At 49.9% G+C, this 25,277-nt stretch overlaps 7 protein-coding genes across 7 annotated transcripts; 6 read left to right on the forward strand and 1 right to left on the reverse strand.

Annotated features, from left to right (window-relative positions):
* Nucleotides 1–88: 88 nt before the first annotated feature.
* Nucleotides 89–5,241, forward strand: EI90DRAFT_1111362 (uncharacterized protein). Its single transcript, XM_039051524.1, has 7 exons — nucleotides 89–277; nucleotides 340–1,121; nucleotides 1,179–1,318; nucleotides 1,373–1,511; nucleotides 1,568–1,619; nucleotides 1,670–3,273; nucleotides 3,327–5,241. Exons 2-7 carry the CDS (start codon nucleotides 468–470, stop codon nucleotides 4,833–4,835), a joined length of 4,098 nt encoding a protein of 1,365 aa, XP_038915832.1. The 5' UTR covers nucleotides 89–277; nucleotides 340–467; the 3' UTR covers nucleotides 4,836–5,241.
* Nucleotides 5,242–6,670: 1,429 nt separating this feature from the next.
* On the forward strand, nucleotides 6,671–7,829 carry EI90DRAFT_3201563 (uncharacterized protein; the record flags this gene model as incomplete). The annotated part of the gene is made up of 3 exons (XM_039066424.1): nucleotides 6,671–6,887; nucleotides 7,111–7,259; nucleotides 7,363–7,829. The coding sequence occupies 3 exons, from the start codon at nucleotides 6,671–6,673 to the stop codon at nucleotides 7,630–7,632; spliced, it is 636 nt and encodes a 211-aa protein (XP_038915833.1). The 3' UTR covers nucleotides 7,633–7,829.
* Nucleotides 7,830–9,365: 1,536 nt separating this feature from the next.
* EI90DRAFT_3059872 (uncharacterized protein) lies at nucleotides 9,366–9,896 on the forward strand. Its single transcript, XM_039060458.1, has 3 exons — nucleotides 9,366–9,471; nucleotides 9,531–9,782; nucleotides 9,842–9,896. The coding sequence occupies exons 1-2, from the start codon at nucleotides 9,395–9,397 to the stop codon at nucleotides 9,730–9,732; spliced, it is 279 nt and encodes a 92-aa protein (XP_038915834.1). The 5' UTR covers nucleotides 9,366–9,394; the 3' UTR covers nucleotides 9,733–9,782; nucleotides 9,842–9,896.
* A 298-nt stretch (nucleotides 9,897–10,194) lies between these two features.
* On the reverse strand, nucleotides 10,195–10,932 carry EI90DRAFT_1111753 (uncharacterized protein). Its single transcript, XM_039051526.1, has 4 exons — nucleotides 10,856–10,932; nucleotides 10,733–10,797; nucleotides 10,485–10,635; nucleotides 10,195–10,404 (listed from the first exon to the last, which is right to left on the reverse strand). The coding sequence occupies exons 2-4, from the start codon at nucleotides 10,741–10,743 to the stop codon at nucleotides 10,312–10,314; spliced, it is 255 nt and encodes an 84-aa protein (XP_038915835.1). The 5' UTR covers nucleotides 10,744–10,797; nucleotides 10,856–10,932; the 3' UTR covers nucleotides 10,195–10,311.
* A 1,942-nt stretch (nucleotides 10,933–12,874) lies between these two features.
* On the forward strand, nucleotides 12,875–13,186 carry EI90DRAFT_2832706 (uncharacterized protein; the record flags this gene model as incomplete). The annotated part of the gene is made up of 1 exon (XM_039053631.1): nucleotides 12,875–13,186. A coding segment is annotated over one exon (312 nt), but the record flags the coding sequence as incomplete, so codon positions are not given.
* Nucleotides 13,089–16,169, forward strand: EI90DRAFT_3059884 (uncharacterized protein). The gene is made up of 3 exons (XM_039060459.1): nucleotides 13,089–14,413; nucleotides 14,467–15,370; nucleotides 15,497–16,169. The coding sequence occupies exons 1-3, from the start codon at nucleotides 13,220–13,222 to the stop codon at nucleotides 15,892–15,894; spliced, it is 2,496 nt and encodes an 831-aa protein (XP_038915837.1). The 5' UTR covers nucleotides 13,089–13,219; the 3' UTR covers nucleotides 15,895–16,169.
* A 1,691-nt stretch (nucleotides 16,170–17,860) lies between these two features.
* Nucleotides 17,861–18,556, forward strand: EI90DRAFT_3016719 (uncharacterized protein; the record flags this gene model as incomplete). The annotated part of the gene is made up of 4 exons (XM_039057028.1): nucleotides 17,861–18,124; nucleotides 18,201–18,260; nucleotides 18,351–18,381; nucleotides 18,495–18,556. 4 exons carry the CDS (start codon nucleotides 17,861–17,863, stop codon nucleotides 18,554–18,556), a joined length of 417 nt encoding a protein of 138 aa, XP_038915838.1.
* Between the last annotated feature and the right edge of the window lie 6,721 nt (nucleotides 18,557–25,277).

Genomic DNA, 25,277 nt, shown 5'->3' on the forward strand with positions numbered 1-25,277 from the left:
TGAAATCTCGTCCAAGTTTGTGTCGGCGTCACACAAAGACATCCAGTCAGACACAGCCCACCATCAATAGCTTGGATCCTTATACAAGGAGCGAGGAAGCCATTTAAAGCACGACCCAGAGCATCGGAATCAAAGCAACCAGGTTGAAGAAGCATACACCAGACGAGACTCTGATGTTGATAGGATAGGAATGGTGGTCGAACCAAATAACTGTCAACGACGGAGATCATGTCAAAAAATCGCTTGCAAAATACTCAAGGGAGCGTAGTAAACACAAGTAGGTTTTTTGGATTCCGTTATCGGCCCTAGGTAGCGTAGTTAACATTCCGTCGCTGACAGAAGGGTGCTTCAATATTTGTTGTCCCGCTTTGGTAGTGGTTAGGACCGTACTGCCTTATATGTCGTGTGGCTGAGGTAGCTCAACTCTCCTCTCTGCCGGCAACACTCTCCACGATTGCTGATACACGATGTCTGATCGATTGACGTTTTTTGGAAGGGGGCAATCTTCTACGCCTCCCGGTGGCCCACCGCGACCCTCGAACCTTGTTCCTGACCTCCAGATCACTACCTCTCCATCTGAAAGCGATGCAACAACTAGCACAGATCACGGTGGATCTAATGGATCCCGTCTTAAGCCTCTTACTACTGGCGGTAGTTCTCGAGGTCGGAAGCAGCGGTGGTCTGTTCGGCACTCTGTAGCTAAGCTGTTGAGCAGAAGTCCCAGTCCCAATCCCACTCATGTGGACCAATCGAAGTCATTCGATCCCAGACAATCTGACCCCTCTACGCCCAATCCGCCATCCCCTGATCTATCGCCATCTCGCATTCTCCCTGAAGGGGGCACCGATATCTCTCACATGATGCCCAGCGAGCGCATCGTCCATGGAAACACTGGGACTCACCACTCACCACTAGGACACATAGGCGTTGAATCAGATACCCCGTCGTCAATAGATCGAACACCGTCCCCTGCAGTTGTCCCTGCTGGTGACGGGAAGAAAACAATCATCGCCGCCACAAGGCTCATCCTCCAAACCGCCGCTTCTGCTCTTAAGTTAGCCCCCATTCCGAATCTCGATCAAATACCAAATATACTCCTATCGTGGCTCCAAGTTTATGAGGTTCGCAGGGCGTCGCGATTTTGCGATTTAATGATATAACCTCACAGTTTTATACAGACCATCGACAACAATGACGAAAATCTCAAGGGATTAGACGATGAAGTTCGAGACGCTCACGAAACAATCTTTAGGCCTCTCCAGTTGTGGACTGGAAAAATTCCTCCCGAAATAGGTGATCTAATTCAACGATTTAACTTGTATGGGCATCCACTTCATCGTTCTCTCGTCCAAATCTCAACTCTCAGTCGCAGAGATCTAAAACAACGCTTACAGCAAATTGAGGCACTCAAACATCAAAACCTTCCCAAGCGGGTAATCTCAGCGACTGAGATAACCCAGGAAATAAGCGCCGTGAAGTCCTGTATCCGTGATGCTGTCTCCCGCTTTACGGTTCGTTTCGTTGGTGTCTAGAATGTCCAATGTCTGACTTGGGGTATACCCCATAGACCGCTGCGACGACTCTGAATCTCCTCCACACAATTCAGTCATCGGTGGACCGTTCGTTGTTGTTCCCTGATTTCACTGCTTGGAATTTAATGATATTTCAGGCGAACTCTCGAAACTCTACAAAGCAAAGGCGGAATACTTTGCAGTGAAAAGCAAGTCGAAATGCCTGGAAAACACATGTGTCCAGATCCAGGAATCGATACTCGATCATCTGGAGAAACGGGAGCACCGATTTGTCTGGCTTCGTGGTTCTCCAGGTACTGGAAAGACTGCTATATCGATGAGCGTTGCCTCGGCTCTCAAAAAACAAGATCGCTTGGCGGCATCTTTCTTCTGGGACAAAAATCGGAAGGGAGAGGGACTTGCTTCCATTGAACACTTTCCCTCTACTCTTGCACGCCAGCTTGCGTTGTTTAATGCCGAATACGAGGGTCTTCTTGTCAGTCATCTTCGACAGACCTCGGCACTGAAGGACCTCCCAGATTCCACTCCGGAGGAGCAGATGCAATCTTTGATTGTCGATCTTATGCACAAACTCTTATCTTTGGGTGAGGGGCGCTCCGTCATCATTTTGGATGGACTGGACGAGTGTGGGGATCAGGAGGAACTTGAGTCCTTAATGAAGTTAGTACTTATCCTTGGTGAGCTGCCGGCCACATTTGCCGTGTTGGTGAGCTGTCGGCCAGAGTCATCTGTGGTATCGGCTTGGGTTGGAGGCCGGGATCAGGGTCTTGTCATCCCATATGAAGATGTGGACATTGTCGCTGAGGAAGAGAACTCCAACACTATCCACCGCATGGTGTCGGAAGGCCTCCAGGGTTGCATCGATAAGTCTTCCTGGAAACCATCAAAAGAAGACGTCGATGTATTTGTCTCGGCATGTCGTGGACTGCCTATTATCGCCTCAATCCGAGTCCGGGATGTCTCCATTCGAACTCGTCGTGGTGCAACCCTTCGATCCGAGTTCAAATACTTTCGTGATCTCATCGATGCCCCTGTTGACGTCAATTTGGAGTACCTGCGCATACTTCGCCGTGCCTATATATTCGACTCATCTGGAGTTCCTCCACATATAGCGGAGAACTATCGCCAAGTGGTTGCCACAATCAATGTGGCGTTTGAGCCACTGAGTGCATTTTCCATGTCGCAGCTATTAGGAATTGACGAGGAAGAGGTCTTAGCCATATTGGATCCAATTAGCTCTATTGTTGGTTTCTCTGAAGAAAGTGGCTTGGAACGTTCCTCACAAATTTCCTCAGAGGACCCAAAGGACCCAAAGGGTGTCAAATTCTATCATGCAACGATGAAAGAGTTCATTGCGGGGGATCCGATTGGTAACGAGAATGACAAAGGATTCTTTATCAAGGATGTGAATAAGTATTTCCTCGGACCACCGCTCCTCCGATTTTTCAATAAAAGTTGTGAGCGAGATGTGTTTGGGGTGCCTGCCATGCTCCCTTTAGGAGACAAACGAAAATGGGATGATTTTATGGAGAGAGAACTTCATCACCCCCAGCATCATCTCCGATATACTCGTCGACATTTATTGAAACACTTGGACCCCTCACAGCTCTTTGCACAAGGGTCCAATTTGCAGAACGAGTTTAATACATTCCTCATGCGAAACTTGATTACATTTATGCACTTGGCGCTACATGATGAATGGCAGCACAGGGGATTCCCTGATGGATTTAATGAATTCAAGGTAAATAAAATCGTTGTGTCGCGATTATTTTAACATGATGTCATTTTTAACAGAATTGCGATTCATTCAAACTTTTGAAAGAAGCTCGAGAAAAGCAATTCGTGCGTTATCTGGGTGGGATTTCCTTTGCACCATGGAACCTCCATCGATCGACCCTTCCTTTCACCCCATCCTCATCGCCTTTGTACAAACTCTATGGCCACCTCTCCGATCCCGTCCGGATCTTCACCATTTCCGGCGAGTTTTCCGGGCACAGAATCCCATTGAGTGAGGATTCACTCAATGCTCGAATGGTCATGGAGGCGAAGCTATCTAATTTGCCAGAGAAGGTTGGTAGTGAGGCCGATAGTGAGGCCGATAGTGAGGCCGATGTTGAGATTGATCCTGATGCCCAATTCAACGACCCTGATGTTCGTAACGGTATTGTGACATGTGTGGCGCTCTCCCTTGATGGTCGCCATGTAGCGCTTGGTTTTGGTAGCGGTGTCATTGAGCTCGCTGATATCGACCAGCAGCACATGATTTCCCGATTCCAGCTCAATCCACCCAACCATCCAGTCTGGATCGAATTTGTTCATGGCAGCCACCGAGTTGCTGCCGAGGACAATGAGGGAAATGTCACCATCCTTAGACATGATATGACCCCCATTAATCTTGGTACTCTTCCCAACGGTTCTCCTGCTGTAACTCGAGTATCAGATGACGGATTACTTATCATACGGGTTCCACGGAACACTGATAGCTCTTGGTACGACAGCCTGACTCTCATATCCATTTTGGGTGACCCGCACATGCAGCACCTCGCACCCCCTTCCAATAATTTCACTCCAACTTCCAACCCTCCTATCTTAGCCTCCGAGTCTTCTGCTTCGTCCTCTGCATCCATCAAAACTGACCCAGATGACATTATGCTCGCTATTCCTCACCGTCGCACGCTTGGGTTTTCTCCGGGAGCACGTTATATCGGTATTTTCGATGGCCTCAGCGCTTTCACCTGGTCGACAGATTCGGGTGAGCTCGTTGCGAGTTATTGTGTGACGGATTTCAATTTTTGGATTATGCATCCTGCTGTTTCCCCCACCTGCTCTCATCGCACCCCTGATCCTATATATGCTCGACCTACCCTTCCCTTAACAGAAGGTGGAGCAGCAGATCGACATCATTCCGAAACAGATGCAGGGCATAACTTGGACGAGTCCTGGATTAAGAGTCCATTTTATGTTCTCTTGCAAACTGAGGACGATGAGTGGATCTGGCAGAACAAGAGATGGCAGAGGTGTTTAATCCATTCATCTGCTGCCGGAAGAACCCCACTGTTCAGAACCAGTGGACGCTATGGGCTACCAGTTCTCTTCAATGGCAAATTAGAATTCGTTATTCCCAAGAAGTATTCACCAGTTTTTTCTTTTGGTGCCAAAGGTCTAGGCACTTGGTATAGTGATCAAGTGCCAGCTGATCCTACCCTTCTGTACAGCCCTCGATCCAGCAAAGATGGGACTCGAATCCTCCTCCAAGGCCGGCAGACAGCTCCAATCGTTATTGATCTTAGCCAAGTCATTTAGGACGTTATATTTACTTGTTCGTCCTCAAGCTCGAATGTTTTTCTCACAACATCATTCAGAATTGGAATTGTGGAACAATGAACCAACGGAGTGAGCAGGCCCCCCATTAGCATGCACAGAGGTCGCTTCACCCTACCTGCATCCGCAACACTATGACTGTGCCTTGCCCGTTCTATCTGCTGTTCAAGATCGAGGGGGGGAAGCGTCAAGTTTCGCTAGGTCGTCCTTTCATCCTTCTGGACTTCCCCTCGCCGACTTTCCCTCTCCCTAGGACGCAGTAGGCATGAATAACCCTGGGACTTCAATGGACCCACGAGCGTTCCGTCTCTGCGCTGTCTTTTGAGTCCCAGTCGGGCAAAATGAATGCTTAGTATTGAAAACGCAGAGACTTCTGATCTTGCTCCTTTCGCAGTTCCTCAATTCTCTCTCACTCCACGTCAGAATGAAGGTTTTCTTTGAACGTATTAAAAGATTAATATTTCCTTCGCCGCTTCCATCATTTCACCCGACATTTATCCTCCGCTGCAGATAATGATTAGTGTCGCACGAGCACCAGCTATGTACATACGATCGAAGACTTCAACAAGATGAATTACATTCCAAGGGCTCCCAGAAGTCGCTCAGCATATCAAATCTAAATACATAACCTCAAAGAAAGTATGGAGTTAAATAAACAAAGCTAACGTCCCTATAGGTGACCCTGTGCCCCGACCTAACCCACAAACTTATGGAGCTCAAAGAGTATCCTGGTTCCGCCCCTATTCGTCCCGATTGCCTGGTTGCACTCGGGCCTGTGGCCAAGGAGGGATCCGATGCGAACCCAATTAGAAGTCGTGCTGCAATCGGTTTCTGGAACGAGTGCGCAAAGAAACGGCTCACGATGGGACAGGCTCTGTCATCCAAGCCCTCTTGCCTACGACAACGGTTTGATTCTTGATTGCAGAATTACGAAAGCTAGGAAAGGGTGTTGCGTTCGGAATTGGGAGTCAACACCCGAGAGGGGAGGTGCACGTACTCAAATCGTTGCAAACAGTGATCGCAGTTGCGAAAGTTCGATTACGTGGAGTAACAGTGAAGAACACATAATGAGAGCCAAGCAATATCGATCTACACAGCAGAATTGTGGTGGGTGTCGCCCTCGAATACCGTTGGTTGACGATAATGCATTCGGCGATTTTTTCGAAAATGTTGAGGGGTGATAAATTCTTGGCGTCCCAGGTTGGAGCGGCCTCTGCAGAAATATTTAACTGCCTGCCATACAGTAAACAATTATGCCACTCATCGATGATTAACATCTACAGCGAGGGCTCGAAACCGTGGCATGTACTGTATTGAATGATCACATGCATCCGGATCCGGGCTTCCGCTAGCTTGTCCTTGAAGACATTCCGATTTTCGTCCTACGGCAGTGCACATAAGTTCCCATAGAGCAATGGGGCCCTGTCCCCCAATTACAGGCTCGCTCACTGGAGTCCCTCCTTTTTTGCAATGCAAATCAACATACACCAAGAAACATCCCTTCTGGGGTCACCTCGTTTTGCCACCCGAGTTCTCGTCTGTCGTGGTATTCTTTTGTTTGCTATATTTTGGTTCTTCTCCTATCACATTTCATGGTCGGCCAACCCATGATGGCAAAAGGCATCCTCCCCCCCCAGCATGCCTCCCCGCAACTGTATGGAACGATCGTTCTCGGGTAGTGGAAGGATGCATTCCTGTTTGCGTGGCACGGCTACGGAAATGCCGCTTTTGGATACGATGAGCTCCTGCCGACTTCAAATGGCAGCATTCAGAATTTCGATGGTTGGGGAGTGATGCTCCATGATTCTCTGAATACCATGCTTCTCATGCGCTTCAAAAACTCTGAAGAGCACAAGCGCGCAATGGAGCATGTTGCCAAGCAGACCTTCAAAGACCATGTGGGTCGGAACCGTCATAAGTTTGCGAATTACAGTGGTGGAATCTCTTTCTTCGAAACAACCATTCGCTACCTAGGCGGGTTGCTGTCCGCCTGTGGATTGTCGGGCGACTTGGTACTTGGAAAAGGCCAACGAGGTATGTATCGAACAAGTCCCTGGAAATCTATCACCGACATCCAATCTCAGCTTGAAGAGACCCTGCTTTTCACGTTCAAATTGGCTTTAGGCCTCCCTTACCATGGCTATGACCCAACCGGGTGTGTTGAGGCGCCTTATTTATATTCTCTGGTGTCGCTGACCAACTTATCACATCAGCAATTACACAACGTATTGATCTTAATGACATCGACCTTCTGCAGGAAACGCAGACGAAGGACGGGTTATGGAGTACATATTGGGGGTGGAAATCGGTATTCGCTCGGTCGCAAGTCTGTTATATGTGCCTTTATGGCCAATTGGTTCTAAGGAGAAGTGGTGTGATCTGGACTGGCCCACCACTCCGTCAGCGGTATGGTAGACAGTATGACAAGTGAGAGCCTCATCACAGAGTGACATCTCTCATTAGTCAGGGCACTTTCTAATTCCAATACGAATGCATCCTCTCTGGCAAGTCTGAAAAGCGGATTCAGGACACACGTCGCCATTTCAACACTTTCATCGTTCACGGCCTCGAATTTAGATCTCAATCCGTTGAAGGCGCCATAACCAATATGCAGTTCCTCTCAGGCTTTCCGGTTCGTGATCTTCCCTATGTCTCTTCCATGGATCTCGTGTGCCTCTACACGAGCCTCATCGCGCTTGGCGTGGAGGCACTTGGCTCGGAACTCACGCAAGAACAATCAGATCTGCACCGCTGGGCGGCTGGGCGGCTGAAGGACTGACGACTTGGTGCCACCTTGTATATGCGGAGGCGGAGGTGGTTTGGGTGCTGAGGTCGGCGGCCTGTAAAATGAGTAGAGGGAGTAAGGCAGTGGAAGAACAGTGGAGCCGAAAGGAGTTCCACTGGGTCTGAAAGGCGTAGCGAGATCTATGGTTCGCGCACAGGGATTATTATATAGGAGATACATAACGTAGGAATAGCCGAGGGGGAGGTCATGACGACATTGGAACCGATTGTTGATCTTTCCCCGGAACGTTCCTCAGGAAACGCCAAGGGGTGTCACGTACTATCACGGAACGATGAAGCCATAACAGAGTGAGTATTTCCTCTGACTCCGATTGCGCTCCTCCCATTTCTCGGCAATGGTTGAGCCGGGCGTCTCCCGTTTTAGGAGATGATGGAAATGGAAGAATGCCTTCCTTGTGCGATATTTCGTCCATTAAATATGTGAGTGAGAAACCATTGGTATCGCGCGTATTTTAAGGATCTGATGTCATTTTCCGATAGAGTTGTTATTCATTCAAGCTCTGAGAGAAGCTCAAGAAGATTAGCGCATAATTCCAATTTCGGAACAGTCATCTTCAACTACCGAACCTTTATCGATCGGTTGTTTCCTTTCACCCCATCCTCATTGCCTTCTGCACGGCCATCGGTCTCTCTGATTCTGGACACACAAATCCCGCTGAGTGAGAATATACTCAATACCCGAACGGTCATGGAACCAAAGTTGCCAAAGGGTGCTGAGGCGCGGCGACCAATTACGAAGCCCGATTCGATGTTCGCAATGGTACTGTGACATCATACATTTGCGGCGTTTCTCCCCCCGACGGTCGTCATGTAGCCCTCGGCTGTATCATCGAGCTCACTGACATCGACCTGAGTCAGCGCACGATTTCCCGATTCCAACTCGATCCACCCAACTACCCTGTTCTATTGAGGATGATGGATTATTTGTCGTACGAGTTCCGCGGAAGATTGACAAGCCTTGGCACGAGAACATGAACATAACGCTTACATCGGCTTCAGACGACCCGCAAGTTCAACTCCTGGCCTCGCGTCTCCTTCGAATCCTTCGAATCCACCCCTCCGCTTAATTATTTGTTAACCACCCCTCATCGCCGCACGCTTGGGTTCTCTCCCAGTATACAGAGTCGGTTGCGTGCCATCCTACTACAAATTTCGGTTCTTGGATTATGAATCCCACTGTTTCTACCCCTTGCTCGCACCCTACATATTCCTGATCCCATGCCAGCCGACGCACTCCCTTGAAGGTGATGCAACAGCCATGCATCATTCCGAAGTGGACGCAGTGCGTGACCTGGATGGGTTCTAGATCAAGCATGCCTGAAGGCCTTGGCGCCGATCCAACTGCAAAACAGAATTCTCCGGCCACCCACAATGATCTTAGGGTGCGTAGCGACAACCGTCTGAGCTTTGTATGGCGATCGAACGCCGTTTGATGCCATGAATCTCTACCGCCTTCCGTCCAGCAACAAGGCTGGATGACGGCTCCATTGTCTTCGATGTTAGTTAAGTCGTCTGGTCGTTGTCACCCTTAGCCATGGTATGGTCCCCGTGAGTCTCGGTACTCTCCCTTTTCTGCTGGAGCATTGATGTCAGAGGCCTTGGTATGACAACATGACACTCATACCATCGAGCCGCACGTTTAGCCCCTCTCCTTCTGACCCTTCCACTCCAGCCTTCCACCTAAATTCTTTACTAGGCATTCCTCGTCATCGCGCGCTTGGGTTTCTTTCCGGAGCATGGTATTTTGGCGCTTTCTATCAGCGCTTAGTCGACCGAGTCGGGCAAGTTCATTGCGCCTTCCAGCGTTACGAATGTCAGTTCTTGATTCATGACTCTCACAGTCCCCACCGCTCGCTCATATGTCATCCCTAGTCCTGTATCCCTCGATCCAATCCTCCCGGGTGATACAACAGACTTACACCCTTTCCAAACCAAATGCATGACTCAGATGCGTCCCATTTTACGGCCTGCCACCAGGCACACACGAAGACCTCAGCGCCCATTTGTCTGTTGCAGCGAGAACCCCATTGCCCTGGATGGGAAACATAAGCGAGGGACCACTAATATGGTTTGATGGCAGAACAGAGTCCACTGGCTCCATGTACGCGGTACCCGCTGGTTAATCTCAGGGTGGGTTGCGTGAGCCATCTAGGAACCTCGTATGATGATCGAGTGCCGTTTGATGCGAATCTAAATTATTTTCCGGTCCAGCAAGGATGGGATTCGACTTGACCGGATGGCAGCTCCAATTGTCATCGAAATTAGCAAGTCGTTTAGGACATTCGCGGCCGTTGCAGTCCCTTCCTCTCCACTTGTCAGTCACCTAGCTCGAGCGTTTCCCCGTCACCGCGTTATATATAGTCCCCCGATTTGTACATCACTGCGCTTGAGATTTTATAATATTAATAATAACGAGTAAGTAGTAAATGCTGGTGAAGGGGAACATCCTCTAGCTCTGAAGTCGAACGTCGAAGCGCCACCACCCTGAACAAGGATCCGGACGCAATAGCATAGCTCACATATATCTACATCAAGATTTCCTTGGGATCAGTTGAGCCAAGCGTCCTCCCGGCATTGGTTGCTGCACTCATGGAATCCCCGTCCGACATCCACCTATGGCCCCATTGATAAACATTGCTCCTACGAGATCTTGTCACTTTTGAGGACCAAGGATGCTGCGAGCACGAGGAGTCGCATTCCGAACAGATTGTCTTCGTTCAGCATGAAGATCTGCACTTGAATATTTCTAAGTGGAACCAGCACGCCGTTTGTCATCATAACTGTCATCCCAGAAATTGACCTTCTTTAAGGCCAAATGACTTTCACCTTGCCGGCGATGTTCGATGCACTCGATAGATTCAGATACATGATAATCGAAACTTTCTCCTCAACCAGGTCGGAAGCAGAGTGGGTTGGCAGAAAGATGAGGAGACAAATCGCTGTTTGAATATCAGGGGATGCCTTCGAGTTGGTGGCTCTGGGGAAGAAGCGGGAAGTTTAGCGTGTTAAAGGGTAACAACCCGATAGAGCTGTGTTGATGCATCACGCGGAGACATTTCAGGGGAGGGACTAACAATAAGTCCATTGTGCTGCAGCTCGTGTGATTGCTGTTTGAGAGTATGTACACTAATTGAGATATCTTGTACGAGCGGGACTTTGTCATTCACTCGAAGTATCAAATAACATCTTCCACTCACCCATTCTCAAGGACAGTAGCGCTTGATATGTGGGGAAGGCTAGGTATTCCATGTTTTAGAACGACAGCGAAATAAAATACCTCCGCTACTTGGATACCCGGAGGCGCAAGGTCGCCAATTAGAGTTAGAAGCGGGCGCTACAGAGAGGAGCGCAACAGTGCTATTACTAGCCAGTAACCCGACAAAATAGTGGATGCCTAGCAAGTGGTTAAGTTTGTGTCGGCGTCACACAAAGACATCCAGCCAGACACAGCCCACCATCAATAGCTCGGATCCTTATGCGAGGGGCGAAAAGGTCATTTAGAGCTGTTCTGGTACGATTCAGAGCATTGGAATCAAAGTAACTAGGTTGAAGCATATTGCTGAAGAGCGAATAACCGAGAGGAGTGACAAAGCGGACACCAGACGAGACTCTGATGTTCGTGTGTGCAATTAATTTGAATATTCGTGTATAGGAGCGATAGCTCGCTGTGGCAGGAAACACAAGGCTGCGTTTGGTGGTCCGAACCAAATAACTATCAACGACGGAGACCATGTCAAAAAATCGCTGGAAAAATACTCCAGCGAGCGTAGTAAACACAGGTGGGTTTTTTGGATTCCATTAATTATCGACCCTAATACTTTTGGTAGCGTAGTTTACAATCCATCGCCCACAGAAGGGGTACTTGAATATTTGTTGTCCTGATTTGGCAGTGGCTAGGACAGTACTGCCTTATATGTCGAGTAGTTGAGGGCAGTTCGACTCTCCTCTCTGCCTGCGATTGCTGATATACGATGTTCGATCGATCTAAGTTTCCTGAAAGAGGACACTCTCCTGTGCCTCCCGGTGGCCCATCGCGACCCTCGACCTCTGTTCCCGACCTCCAGATCACTGCTGCTCCAACTGAAAATGATGCAACAACTAGCGCAGATCATGGTGGGTCTGATAGATCCCGTCTTAAGCCTCTTACTACTACTGGCGGTAGTTCTCGAGGCGGGAAGCAGCGGTGGTCTTTTCGGCGCACTGTAGCCAAGCTGTTGAGCAGAAGTCCCAGTCCCGATCCCACTCATGTCAACCAATCAAAGTCCTCCGATCCCAGACAATCTGATCCCTCTATGCCCGACCCGCCATCCCCTAATCTATCGCCATTTCCCGTTCTCCCTGAGGGGGCCATTGATATCAGCGAGCGCATCATCCACGGCAACACTGAGACTCCCCATCCACCACCAGGACGCACAGGCATGAAATCAGACACCTCATCGTCAATAGATCGAACATCATCATCTTCAGCCGTCCCTGCTGGTGACGGGAAGAAAACAATCATCGCCGCCGCAAGGCTCATCCTCCAAACCGCCGCCTCTGCTCTTAAGTTAGCCCCCATTCGGAATCTCGACCAAATCCCAAATATACTCCTATCATGGCTCCAAGTTTATGAGGTTCGCAAGGCGTCGCGATTTTGCGATCTGATGAAATAACCCCCATGTTTTCATGCAGACCATCGACAACAATGACGAAAATCTTAGGGGATTAGTCGATGAAGTTCGAAAGGCTCACGAAACGATCTTTAGGCCTCTCCAGTTGTGGACTGGCCAAGTTCCTCCCGAAATAGATGATCAGATTCAACAATTTAACTTGTATGTGCATCCATTTCATTGTTCTCCCGTCCAAAACTCAACTCTTAGTCACAGAGATCTAAAACAACAATTAAAGCAAATTGAGGCACTCAAACGTCAAAGGCTTGCCAAGAGGGTAATTTTAGCGACTGAGATAACCCAGGAAATAAGCGCTGTGAAGTCCTGTATCCGTGATGCTGTCTCCCGCTTTACGGTTCGTTTCGTTGGTGTTCAGACCATCCGATGACTGACTTGGGTATGCCCCACAGACCACTGCGACGACCCTGAATCTCCTTCACACAATTCGGTCATCGGTGGACTGTTCGTTGCTTTCCCTGATTTCGCTGCTTGGAAGTTAACGATATTTCAGATGAACTCTCGAAACTCTACAAAGCAAAGGCGGAATACTTTGCAGTGAAAAGCAAGTCGGAATGCCTGGAAAACACGCGTGTCCAGATCCAGGAATCGATACTCGATCATCTGGAGAAACGGGAGCACCGATTTGTTTGGCTTCGTGGTTCTCCGGGTACTGGAAAGACTGCTATATCGATGAGTGTCGCCTCAGCTCTCGATGAACAGGGTCGCTTGGCGGCGTCTTTCTTCTGGGACAAAAATCGGAAGGGAGAAGGACTTGATTCGATTGAACACTTTCCCTCTACTCTTGCACGCCAGCTTGCCTTGTTTAACGCTGAGTATGAGGGTCTTCTTGTCAGTCGACTTCGACAGCCCTCAGCACTGAAGGGTCTCCACGGTTTCACTCTGGAGAAGCAAATGAGAGCTTGGATTATTGATCCCATGCACAAACTCTTATCTTTGGGTGAAGCACGCCTCATCATCATTTTGGATGGACTGGACGAGTGTGGGGATCAGGAGGAACTTGAGTCCTTAATGAAGCTAGTACTTATCCTTGGTGAGCTGCCGGCCACATTTGCCGTGTTGGTGAGCTGTCGGCCAGAGTCATCTGTCGTGTCGGCTTGGGTTGGAGCTCGGGCTCAGGGTCTTGTCATCCCATATGAAGATGTGGACATTGTCGCTGAGGAAGAGAAATCCAACACTATCCACCGCATGGTGGAGGAAGGCCTTCGGGGTTGCATCGATAAGTCTTCCTGGAAACCATCCGAAGAAGATGTCGATGTATTTGTCTCAGCATGTCGTGGACTGCCTATTATCGCCTCAATCCGAGTCCGGGATGTCTGCATTCGAACTCGTCGTGGTGCAACCCTTCGATCCGAGTTCAAATACTTCCGTGACCTCATCAATACCCCTGTTGATGTCAATTTGGGGTACCTGCGCATACTTCGCCGTGCCTATATATTTGACTCATCTGGAGTTCCTCCACATATAGCGGAGAACTATCGCCAAGTGGTTGCCACAATCAATGTGGCATTTGAGCCACTGAGTGTGTTTTCCATGTCTCAGCTATTAGGAATTGGTGAGGAAGAGGTCTTAGCCATATTGGATCCAATTAGCTCTATTGTTGATTTCTCTGAAGAAAGTGGCTTGGAACATTCTTCGCAAACTTCCTCAGAAGACCCAAAGGTTGTCAAATTTTATCATGCAACGATGAAAGAGTTCATTGCAGGGGATCCGATTGGTGACGAGAATGACAAAGTATTCTTTATCAAGGATGTGAATAAGTATTTCCTCGGACCACCGCTCCTCCGATTATTCAATAACAGTTGTGAGCGGGATGTGTTTGGGGAGCCTGCCATTCTCCCTTTAGGGGACAGACGAAAATGGGACGATTTTATGGAGAGAGACCTTCATCACCCCCAGCATCTCCGATATACTCGTCGACATTTATTAAGACACTTAGACCCCTCGCAGCTCTTCGCACAAGGGTCCAATTTGCAGAACGAGTTTAATACATTCCTCATGCGAAACTTGGTTACATATATGCACTTGGCGCGACATGATAAACGGTTTAGCTGGGGCCGATTACCTCATGGATTTTATGGATTCAAGGTAAATAAAATTGTTGTGTCGCGATTATTTTAATGTGATGTCATTTTTAACAGAATTGCGATTCATACAAACTTTTGAAAGAAGCTCGAGAAAAGCAATCTGTGAAGTATCTGGGTTGGACTTCCATTGCACCATGGAACCTCCATCGATCAACCCTTCCTTTCACCCCATCCTCATCGCCTTTGTACAAACTGTATGGCCACCTCTCCGATCCTGTCCGGATCTTCACCATTTCCAGCGAGTTTTCCGGGCACAGAATCCCATTGAGTGAGGATTTACTCAATGCTCGAATGGTCATGGAGGCGAAGCTACCTAATTTGCCAGAGAAGGCTGGTGGTCGGGTTAATTATGATGCCCAATTCAACGACCCTGGTGTTCGTAACGGCATTGTGACATGTGCGGCGCTCTCCCTTGATGGTCACCATATAGCGCTTGGTTTTGGTAGCGGTGTTATTGAGCTTGCCGATATCGACCAGCAGTGCACGATTTCCCGATTCCAGCTCAATCCACCCAACCATCCAGTCTGGATCGAATTTGTTCATGGCAGCCACCGAGTTGCTGCCGAGGACAATGAGGGAAACGTCACCATCCTTAGACACGATATGACCCCCATTAATCTTGGTACGCTTCCCAACGGTTCTCCTGCTATAACTCAAGTATCAGATAATGGATTATTTATCATACGGGTTCCATGGAACACTCATAGCTCTTGGTACGACAGCCTGACTCTCATATCTATTTTGGATGACCCGCACATGCAGCACCTCGCACCCCCTTCTTCCAATAATTTCACTCCAACTTCTGACCCTCCTATCTTAGCCTCCGAGTCTTCTACTTCATCCTCAGATGATGTCGTGCTCGCTATTCCTCACCGTCGCACGCTTGGGTTTTCCCCGGGAGCACGTTATATCGGTGCTTTCGATGGCCTCAGCGCTTTTACATGGTCGACAGATTCGGGTGAGTTCATTGCGAGTTATCGTGTGACGGATTTCAATTTTTGGATTATGCATCCTGCTGTGTCCCCCGCCTGCTCTCATCGCATCCCTGATCCCATATCTGCTCGACCTACCCTTCTCTTGACAGAAGGTGGAGCAGCGGATCGACTTCATTCCAAAACAGACATGGGGCATAACTCGGACGAGTCCTGGATCAAGTGCCCATTTTATGTTCTCTTGGAAAGTGAGGGGGACAAGTTGAAAATCCATTTGTCTGCTGCCAGAAGAACCCCACTGTTCGAAACCGATATACACCACTCTGGGCTACCAGTGTTCTTCGATGGAAAAATCGAATTTGTTATTCCCAAGGCATATCAACCAGTTGTTTTTTCTGGTACCAAAGGTCTAGGCGCTTGGTATGGTGATCAAGTGCCGTTTGATCCTACCCTTCTGTACAGCCCTCGGTCCAGCAAAGATGGGACTCGAATCCTCCTCCAAGGCCGGCAGACGGCTCCAATCGTTATCGATCTTAGCCAAGTCATTTAGGACGTTATATTTACTTGTTTGCCCTCAAGCTCGAATGTTTTTCTCACAGAATTGGAATTGTGGAACAATGAACCAACGGAGTGAGCAGGCCCCCCATTAGCATGCACAGAGGTCGCTTCACCCTACCTGCATCCGCGACACCATGACTATGCCTTGCCCGTTCTATCTGCTGTTCAAGATCGAGGGGGGGAAGCATCAAGTTTCGCTAGGTCGTCCTTCCATCCTTCTGGACTTCCCCTCGCCGGCTTTCCCTCTCCCTAGGATGCAGTGGGCATAAACAACTCTGGGACTTCAATGGACCCACGAGCGTTCCGTCTCTGCACTGTCTTTTGAGTCCCTGTCAGGCAAAATGAATGCTTAGTGTTGCAAACGCAGAGACTTCTGTCTGATCTTGCTCCTTTTGCAGTTCCTCAATTCCCTCTCACTCCACGTCAGAATGAAAGTTTTCTTTGAACGTACTAAAAGATTAATATTTCCTTCGCCGCTTCCATCATTTCACCCGACATTTATCCTCCGCTGCAGATAATGATTAGCGTCGCACGAGCACCAGCTATGTACATACGATTGAAGGCTTCAATAAGATGAATTACATTCCAAGGGCTCCCAGAAGTCGCTCAGCATATCTAAATACATAACCTCAAGGTAGGTGACCTGTGCCCCGACCTAACCCACAAACTTATGGAGCTCAATCCTGGTTCCGCCCCTATTCGTCCCGATTGGCTCGTTGCACTCGGACCTGTGGCCAAGGAGAGATCCGATGCGAACCCGATTAGAAGTCGTGCTGCAATCGGTTTCCGGTACCAGTGCACAAAGAACGGCTCATGATGGGACAGGCTCTGTCATCCAAGCCCTCTTGCCTACGACAACAGTTTGATTCTTGATTGCAGAATTACGAAAGCTAGGAAAGGGTGTTGCGTTCGGAATTGGGAGTCAACACCCGAGAGGGGAGGTGCACGTACTCAAATCGTTGCAAACAGTGATCGCAGTTGCGAAAGTTCAATTACGTGGAGTAACAGTGAAGAACACATAATGAGAGCCGAGCAATATCGATCTACACAGCAGAATTGTGGTGGGTGTCGCGCTCGAATACCGTTGGTTGACGATAATGCATTCGGCGATTTTTTCGAAAATGTTAAGGGGTGATAAATTCTTGGCGTCCCAGATTGGAGCGGCCTCTGCAGAAATATTTAACTGCCTGCCATGCAGTAAACAATTATGCCACTCATCGATGATTGACATCTACAGCAAGGGCTCAAATCAGTGGCATGTACTGTATTGAATGATCACATGCATCCGGATCCGGGCTTCCGCTAGCTTGTCCTTGAAGACATTCCGATTTTCGTCTCACGGCAGTGCACATAAGTTCCCATAGAGCAATGGGGCCCTGTCCCCCAATTACAGGCTCGCTCACAGGAGTCCCTCCTTTTTTGTAACGCAAATCAACATACACCAAGAAACATCCCTTCTGGGGTCACCTCGTTTTGCCACCCGAGTTCTCGTCTGTCGTGGTATTCTTTTGTTTGCTATATTTTGGTTCTTCTCCTATCACATTTCATGGTCGCCCAACCCATGATGGCAAAAGGCATCCTCCCCCCCAGCATGCCTCCCCGCAACTGTATGGAACGATCGTTCTCGGGCAGTGGAAAGATGCATAAAGTAATATGAGATTGCTAGCAAAGCGGGCAACTCAGTCTCAAGCAAGTAATGCGAAAGAGAACTAAGAATATATTACCTAGCAAAGCGGGCAACTAGAGGTAATATACAGTATATAAGTGTAGATTGAAATGAAGGAATGATGTTACTAACCTCAGTCTCAAGCAAGTAATGCGAAAGAGAACTGAGGGAAAAAGTTATTCAATGAGCGGTAATTCCCATGTAGTTTAGGAGCAGGATAGTCCGAAATGAATACAAAAGAATGAATAAATAGATGTGGCTGGCCGGGCGAGTTCCTCGCTCGGCCGTGGGAATGTGGCTGTACGAAAACTCGCACGGCTGCGCTAGCGCGCTGTTTTCCAACAATGCATTCCTGTTTGTGTGGCACTGCTACGGAAATGCCACTTTCGGATATGATGAGCTCCTGCCGACTTCAAATGGCAGCATTCAGAATTTCAATGGTTGGGGAGTGATGCTCCATGATTCTCTGAATTCCATGCTTCTCATGCGCCTCAAAAACTCTGAAGAGTACAAGCACGCGATGGAGCATGTTGCCAAGCAGACCTTCAAAGACCATGTGGGTCGGAACCGTCATAAGTTTGCGAATTGCAATGGTGGAATCCCTTTCTTTGAGACGACCATTCGCTATCTAGGCGGGTTGCTGTCTGTCTGTGGATTGTCGGGCGACTTGGTACTTGGAAAAGGCCAACGAGGTATGTATCGAACAAGTCCCTGGAAAGCTATCACCGACATCCAATCTCAGCTTGAAGAGACCCTGCTTTTCACGTTCAAATTACCTTCAGGCCTCCCTTACCATGGCTATGACCCAACCGGGTGTGTTGAGGCACCTTATTCTTATTCTCTAGTGTCACTAGCAATCACACAACGTATTGGACAGTAACTAGGAGTGTTTCTTTAGATCAGATAATGACATCGACCCTCTGCAGGAAGTGCAGATGGAGGGTGGGTTGTGGAGTGCATTTTGGAAATCGGTACTCGCTCGGCGTAAGTCTGTTATATGCGCCTTGATGGTTCTAAGGAGAAGTGGTGTGATCTGGACTTGTCATATCCATCCCTGGCCATTGACTTCCGACCCCTCCGATCCCTCTGGTCTACTTCTGCTCCTTCTTCACTAACCTCGGAGCTCCCGTATTCCGCAATCCCCTCGGTACCCCTCGATGGTCACCACCCCCTCCTTTCAATTTATTACCTATGCCTCCCTAAGTACGGAGCCCTGAAGGCTTCCGGACAGCTCTGACGTCCGCTAGCGCACTCCCACCTCCACTGGACAATACACTTGCTTGCCCTGCAAAGCCCACCTTCAGGCCTATCCCTCCTTTCTGTTTCTGGGTTATCGCCTGCCTTTCCGTTAACCCCATAACCCGACACGTCGGTAATATTCAATCGGCTAATGTCTAACCCCGTTAGCTCTGCTCCGCTCAGCTCCGCCATTTGCAGACCCACCCTCGCTGTAACTATATATACTTAACTTGTACATAGGTGTCAGGGCGTGGGAAAACGTTACCGTGACTCGCCGTCGGCGACCGTTAAGGTCCGCTAACTCGGCGTAACAGCCCATCAAGGGCGGGGATGACAATTGCAGCGGAACGGGGTTTCGGCTTCAACGACTCATCTGTGAGCGTTGCGCCTCGTACTTGACGTGGCCCCGATATTTCAGGAGGCAGGAGGTGCGACTGGGTCAGACAGAGGGTGCAGGGGGTAACCCTAGTTGATTTTTGAACTCAAGTACAAGGTAGTGTACAACCGGTATTTAAGTATAACGGAATGAATGGAATTAAGTCGCCAGATCTCACGGAGATTGCGGGCGGGGTTAAGAAGAAACGAAAACAAACAAAGAGTGTGGGAGAAGGACGGCTGTGTACGGCCGTCAAGGAAACAAGCGTGATAAAGAAAGACTAGTAGGCCCGTGACAGGCCGTGGAAACAGGTAGGGGTGACAGGGAAGGGTGACGGGCTTGTTCAGGTGGCGTTGGGCAGGCAGCGGAGTTGACGGGGTCGAAGCGGGGGAGGGAGAAGGTGTGGGGAGTGATCACCTGACCGTGGGAATTGCCGGGTCGTGACAATAGGTTACACTCCAGTAATAAAATCGACTAGAGTTTACCCTCTTCAGTTCTGGTTGCCAGTTTAGTAAGTTAGGGCATGGACGTGTTACTTGGCACAGCGCTCCTGGCACAAGTTGCTGAGGCCGAAGCCCTCCGCCATGGAGACACTCCTTCATCTCGACCTGGTCTCTGTCAGGGCACGCCCGCCTGACCCGGCCCCACCTAACCCGGTGCCCCACCATCCACTCCTCCCGACCTCCCCCCTCTTCCCCTTTTCTCCCTTCCCTTTCTCCTTCTCCTTCTTTTCTATTCTCTCTCCCCTTTATTCCTTTCTTATCACACGGACGACTTCCTTTGTATCAATGTACCATTGACCCGGCTGCAGCGTAACGCGCCCGAACCCGGACACACCGGACAACCCCCCGCACACCGGATGCTCCTAGGACCTCTTACAGAGGTACCCAGACGGAGGTGGCTGTGTGCTCGGATGACGTGGCGCTTCCCACATGGCCTTCAACCACATGTATATAAACATAGCCTAAGTGGGAACTGAGAAGCAACCTTCTTCTCACATTTCCCACTTTAGGCAAGTAGCTTACACCTCCCTTGATAATGACAATAACACATTTCCCACTTTAGTCTTAGTGGCCAGGGACCCTTGTCTGCTTCGGGCCCGTTGCTACGCGTGCCCGCGTCATACCTACCGGACCCTCAGCCTCGGGCGATACACCCAGGCGCTCTCGACCCCGGGTCGGTCCCTGACAGTCTCTGACAGTATTTTATTACTCCCTGACTAGTACACATCTTGTATGGCACCAAAAGCTCCTCGCACTCGTTCGCAACTACGCACATTAGTTCCCAACTCTGCCTCACCATCCCCAGAACCCTCACAGCCTGGTCCTAGTCGATTGGTGAGAAACCCAGTTGAGTTTCAAAGCTTTTCTAATCTTGAAACCCCTCTCCCATCGACTCCGATCATGCATCCTGTTAGGAATTGATCACCAGTTGCAGATTCCGACTTCGGAGACACCACGGAACAACCCATAGACCCCATCCACTTCTGTGGACTCGGTTCCGAGGTCCCTGACTTTGTCAACCCTCCTCCTGCTGATCCTCCCATCCCCACTGTCCCAACCACCGACGATGCCGAACCCATCCCCAACGTGGCTATTGCACAATTAGCCCAAGCCATTGCCAGCTTGGCTCGTCACACTGGTTGTCCACCACCTCCACCATCCTCTGCTCTCCAGACCAAGGTCCGTGAGCCCGAACAGTTCGATGGGAAAGATCCCCGAGAACTCCGAGTATTTCTGGTCCAATGTGAACTCAATTTCCAGGACCGTCCCCTCGCTTTTGCTAGCGACCGCGCTAAGGTCATCTTTGCACAGTCCTACCTCAAGGGAATGGCCCTCGATTGGTTCGAGCCGGATCTATTATTCAACCAAAATTCTACGCTTCGTCCGCAATGGATGAATAACTATCAGGAGTTCGTCAACGAACTTCAAACCAACTTCGGTCCTCACGATCCTGTGGGCAACGCCGAAGTTCAACTAATGACCCTGGACATGAAGGACGGGCACCACATCAATAAATACGTTGTCGAGTTCAACTGACATGCCTCTCAACTTCATGGTTACGGAGAAGCCGCGCTTCGTCGTTTTTTCTATAACGGATTGCCGGAACGTATCAAGGACGATATTGCCAGAGTAGGTAAACCTTCTACTCTTTTGGAACTTCACACCTTGTCACAAACTCTCGATGCGCGCTATTGGGAGCATAAATCTGAAGTTACACATCATGCGAAACCTTCCTTGTTACGGGGATGGGGGGAAATCCCCTTTCCTTGATCTGTTCTTATAATGGGATGACGAACGTCATATCTAGTCTGTACCATAACGGGATATGTAATTGATGAGTGATCCCAGTCTTGCATGGGAGTGGACGATCGAATTCCTATTGATCGTGATTGGTGATGTAGTGAGCTATTAAGGAATTGATGGTAGGTAGTCGGAGACATCAGGACAGACGGGTCAGCCACAGGTACTTGGCGCTCCTCAATGGAGCGTACCGTGTGTGAGGTTGCGACTTGTGAGGTGGGTGAGAACTTCGTATAACTGCCATCGGGTACTTGGCATTCGCAGCACGAACGTACCGGTAGCAGGTTGACATCATGAGCGTGCAATGAGGATTGACTAACAGGGCCTTCGGTGACTTGGCATTCCCAGAGGGAACGTACCGTTGGCAGGGGAATATGATGACTGACGAAGGAGGGAACAGACGGTGGATGGGTGGCTACTTGGCATTTGCATAGCGAACGTGCCGGCATCACGGGAAAGTGGACCTCAGAGTATTCACGATCTCCAAGATCGTGATGTGACGTCGTCTGTCGAGCACTGGGGGGAGAGCGGAGTGATGAAGTCCCATAGGGTACAGATTCCATAGGATGATACACATGTCGCAAGTCTTCGACTCGCGACCTCGAGTTCTCATGGCGAGGACCGTTAGAGGACTCAACATAACCAGACTTATAAGACATGTTGTGAGTTGTACAGTCACACAGGTTCAGTTGAGTCACAGGAAGGGTTGTTACAGAAGATGACACACAAGACAGTTGTAGAGAGTAGTTGTTAGTTAGCGGGACCCGCCTTTGGTGGTTTCCATACAAGACGCGTGACTATCTACAAATGGTAGGGTCATGGGAAATCCCGCGAAACACAAGTAACCTCGGCCAGCACCAAAACCCCAATGGGGAAAGCTTTGCACGAGGGGGGGGGAAAAGGGTAGAACGAGTAAGGAGGGTAGGGTATCGGGATAGAGGACGAAAGGGAGAAAGAGGGAGAGCGATAGAGAGGAGAAGTCTTTGACTATGCGATGGATATGGTCATTGGAGACTCCGTATCCGTAACATCGCCCCCCAGTCTCCTAACGACCATGATGCAGTCCCCAAGGGGCATATCTCCGTGGGTCGTCTCTCCAGGGCGACCGGCTTCTCAAGCACTCGTGATAGGAATCCGGATGGAGGGAATCGTACTGAGCTCCACCGGAGGAGGAGGATGGGTGCGGATCCAATCCCGGGTACTGCACGGGTGGGGGGTAGGGCTGGCTCATAGGAGGAGGATGAACAGTCATTGGAGGAGCTGCCAGGTTGACGATGAAGGTGGGCACGGCGGCGTTGGTGTTGCTGTCCACCACCCATGTAGGATTGACCGGCATCGCGAAAGTTGGCGTCCGCGGAATTGACTGTGACCCTCCGGCGCTATATGGTACCATACTAGAAGGGGAAGGATCGGGATTCGAGTCTCTCGGGTTAGGACGGCTGTCCCTTCGAGCAATCGATTCCCGAGATGTAGGTCGAGAAGACCACCTTCTATCTGCATCTCTGTCGTAGTCAGATCGACTAGGTTCGGGGTGATATGAGTCCATCCGAGTTCGACAGGTTTCGTTCCCCATTTGCCAACGAGCCTGTCCCAAATGACCTGAGACTGATCCTTCTCTTCGGCTGGGATATGGATGGGACCTTCTCTCTTCTCGAGGCAATTTCCTCCAGCGATTATGGTTCGACGAACCCGAGGGAGAGGATGAGGCGGAAGAGTTGTCAGTGGAAAGGGCAGATGGGATGTTGGTAGGATGAATGCTTGGTTGCAGCACCACCACATTCGGAGGGGGTAGGAAGACCGAACTCCCCGCACCTGGCCAGTTGGGAGATTGTCAGGGCTCGGTCCTCGATCAGGGACAGCCCGACCTCAGGCCTAGGTGTGTGCGGTGTTCCGGGTGGTTGGGCGCTAGACCCGGTCCTTAGCTCCTCAAACTCACTGAAGGGACTAAGCGGGGATTGAGTTGTCATGTATTACAGAGGGTAACTACAACTTGCCTAAGCGGGGATTGAGTTGAGAAGAAGGGTAAGTTTCCCTATTCCCCGCTTGGCTACTATAAAAAGGAAGTGTACTGTACAGTTCATAACGTGACTCCGGGTAGAAGCCGAGCATGTTCCCGCGACTCGGAAAAGGTGTCACATGGGTTAAGGCGAGTTGCTCGCCTTAACCCACGTGATTTTTCCCGCGGGCTCACATGCGGGCTGAAGTTGTGAGAGGTATGTAGGGATGGGGAGGTCTGGGAAGGTGGTTCTGGGGTGTGGTTGGGTGCCCTGACGGCGGGGTCAGGGGCCGATCCCTGACAGAGATGGAGGCGGTATGGAAGCATCTCCTAGGTTCAAACCCAACGTTCCTGACGTCAGCTCATCTGAGCCCTCGTCGAAAGGAGTCAGTGAATCTGGCTGTGCCAGTTGTCGCTCAGCGTCATCCATGACCACCTCTTGTGCCTCAGCACGAGTCATGAAGCGTCCGGTATCCGGGTAGTAGAATGTCTGGCTTAGACGACGTTTCTCCACCAAGTTGAGGGTGGACGGGTCCTTGTTGGATGGGGGTGGACCAGGCCACACGAGTCGGAATTCGTAGGCCTCCCTGTCTTCAGCACCAGGCAATGGTTCGGGCGCATCTTCCCATCTGGGCCAGTTGAGGAACCAAGGAACTTCAGTCCCTTGAGCCAACGGGAGTCGATAATTACGAGCAGCCTCGGCGTGTTCGCTCAGGTCCAGTTCTTCGAACAATCCATTCTTGATTACGCAACATGGCAGCTGACAAGCTAGGTATACAGCGAACTCGGGTGAACTCGCCATCAATCGATCATCAGTTGAACTTTCTTCGAGAAAAATTCCTTTCGGGGGTTCCAACCAGGATATCTTATGTCCCTCTTGGACTTCTACTTCCATCAGGTGTTCATGGATCCGGGTGTAATTGACGAAAGCGGTAAGGAGGGAAATGATCCGGAGTATATAGGTATATCGAGATATTATGGTGAAGGGGTGTTGCCAGGGAGCGAACTGGAAGGCAAAGATGTGACTGTCCAACTTGTGCTCGCCGCCCAACTTGGACTCGACTTTGTATATTACTTCCCTCAGTTCGTTAGGCAATCACAATTTTGTGAGGGTCTCAGCCTTGAGCACAGCGGCCTTTGAAGACTCCCAGTGTTCCAGCAATGGGGTCAGAGATCGAGGTGGAACGTTCTGGTTCCCGTTTTCTCTCAGCACTTCAGCCTCGTTGAGGTGGTGATATTCAGGTAGTAAGAGCCACAATCGATCCAGAGATCGAGCACTGGATCTTACGTGGTGCAAAGCGACATACGAGAAGGTCGGGTTGAGAGGTCCCAGCTGCCCGTTTAACCACATAGGGTCGGATGGGGCTCTCTTGAAGGGCTTGGACGATGCTTCGGCTGCTTCGAGACCTGGGCAGTCCTGTCTGTGTTCGTCCGTGATCGCAACAGAGTTACGTGGGTGGGCCTGCAGCTCATACTTGCCAGTCCGAGAGACATTGTCAGTTAGGTTTGTTGATGGGATCGTGAGAGGAAAACGATGGAGATGGAAGGTGATCGAAGTGTATCCTGATCACGTGCCGTTAATCGACTTCGTGTGAATACCTGATCGGGAAGTGGGCACTTATTCACGCCTGCTCAGGCCCGCCTTCGATCTATACCTTCCGAGGATCTCGGGGGCGTTTCGGAGGTCTCTTTCGGTTGCCCAGGTGTCTTCTTGCACCCCATATCCTTTCCACCTCACTCTGTACAGGAGTTTCCCTTTCCGCTTCCTGTGCCCACCACCTCTTCTACCTCAAAC

Source organism: Cantharellus anzutake, assembly GCF_015039405.1.
Source record: "Cantharellus anzutake strain C23 chromosome Unknown EI90scaffold_25, whole genome shotgun sequence".
Taxonomy (NCBI): Eukaryota; Fungi; Basidiomycota; class Agaricomycetes; order Cantharellales; family Hydnaceae; genus Cantharellus; species Cantharellus anzutake.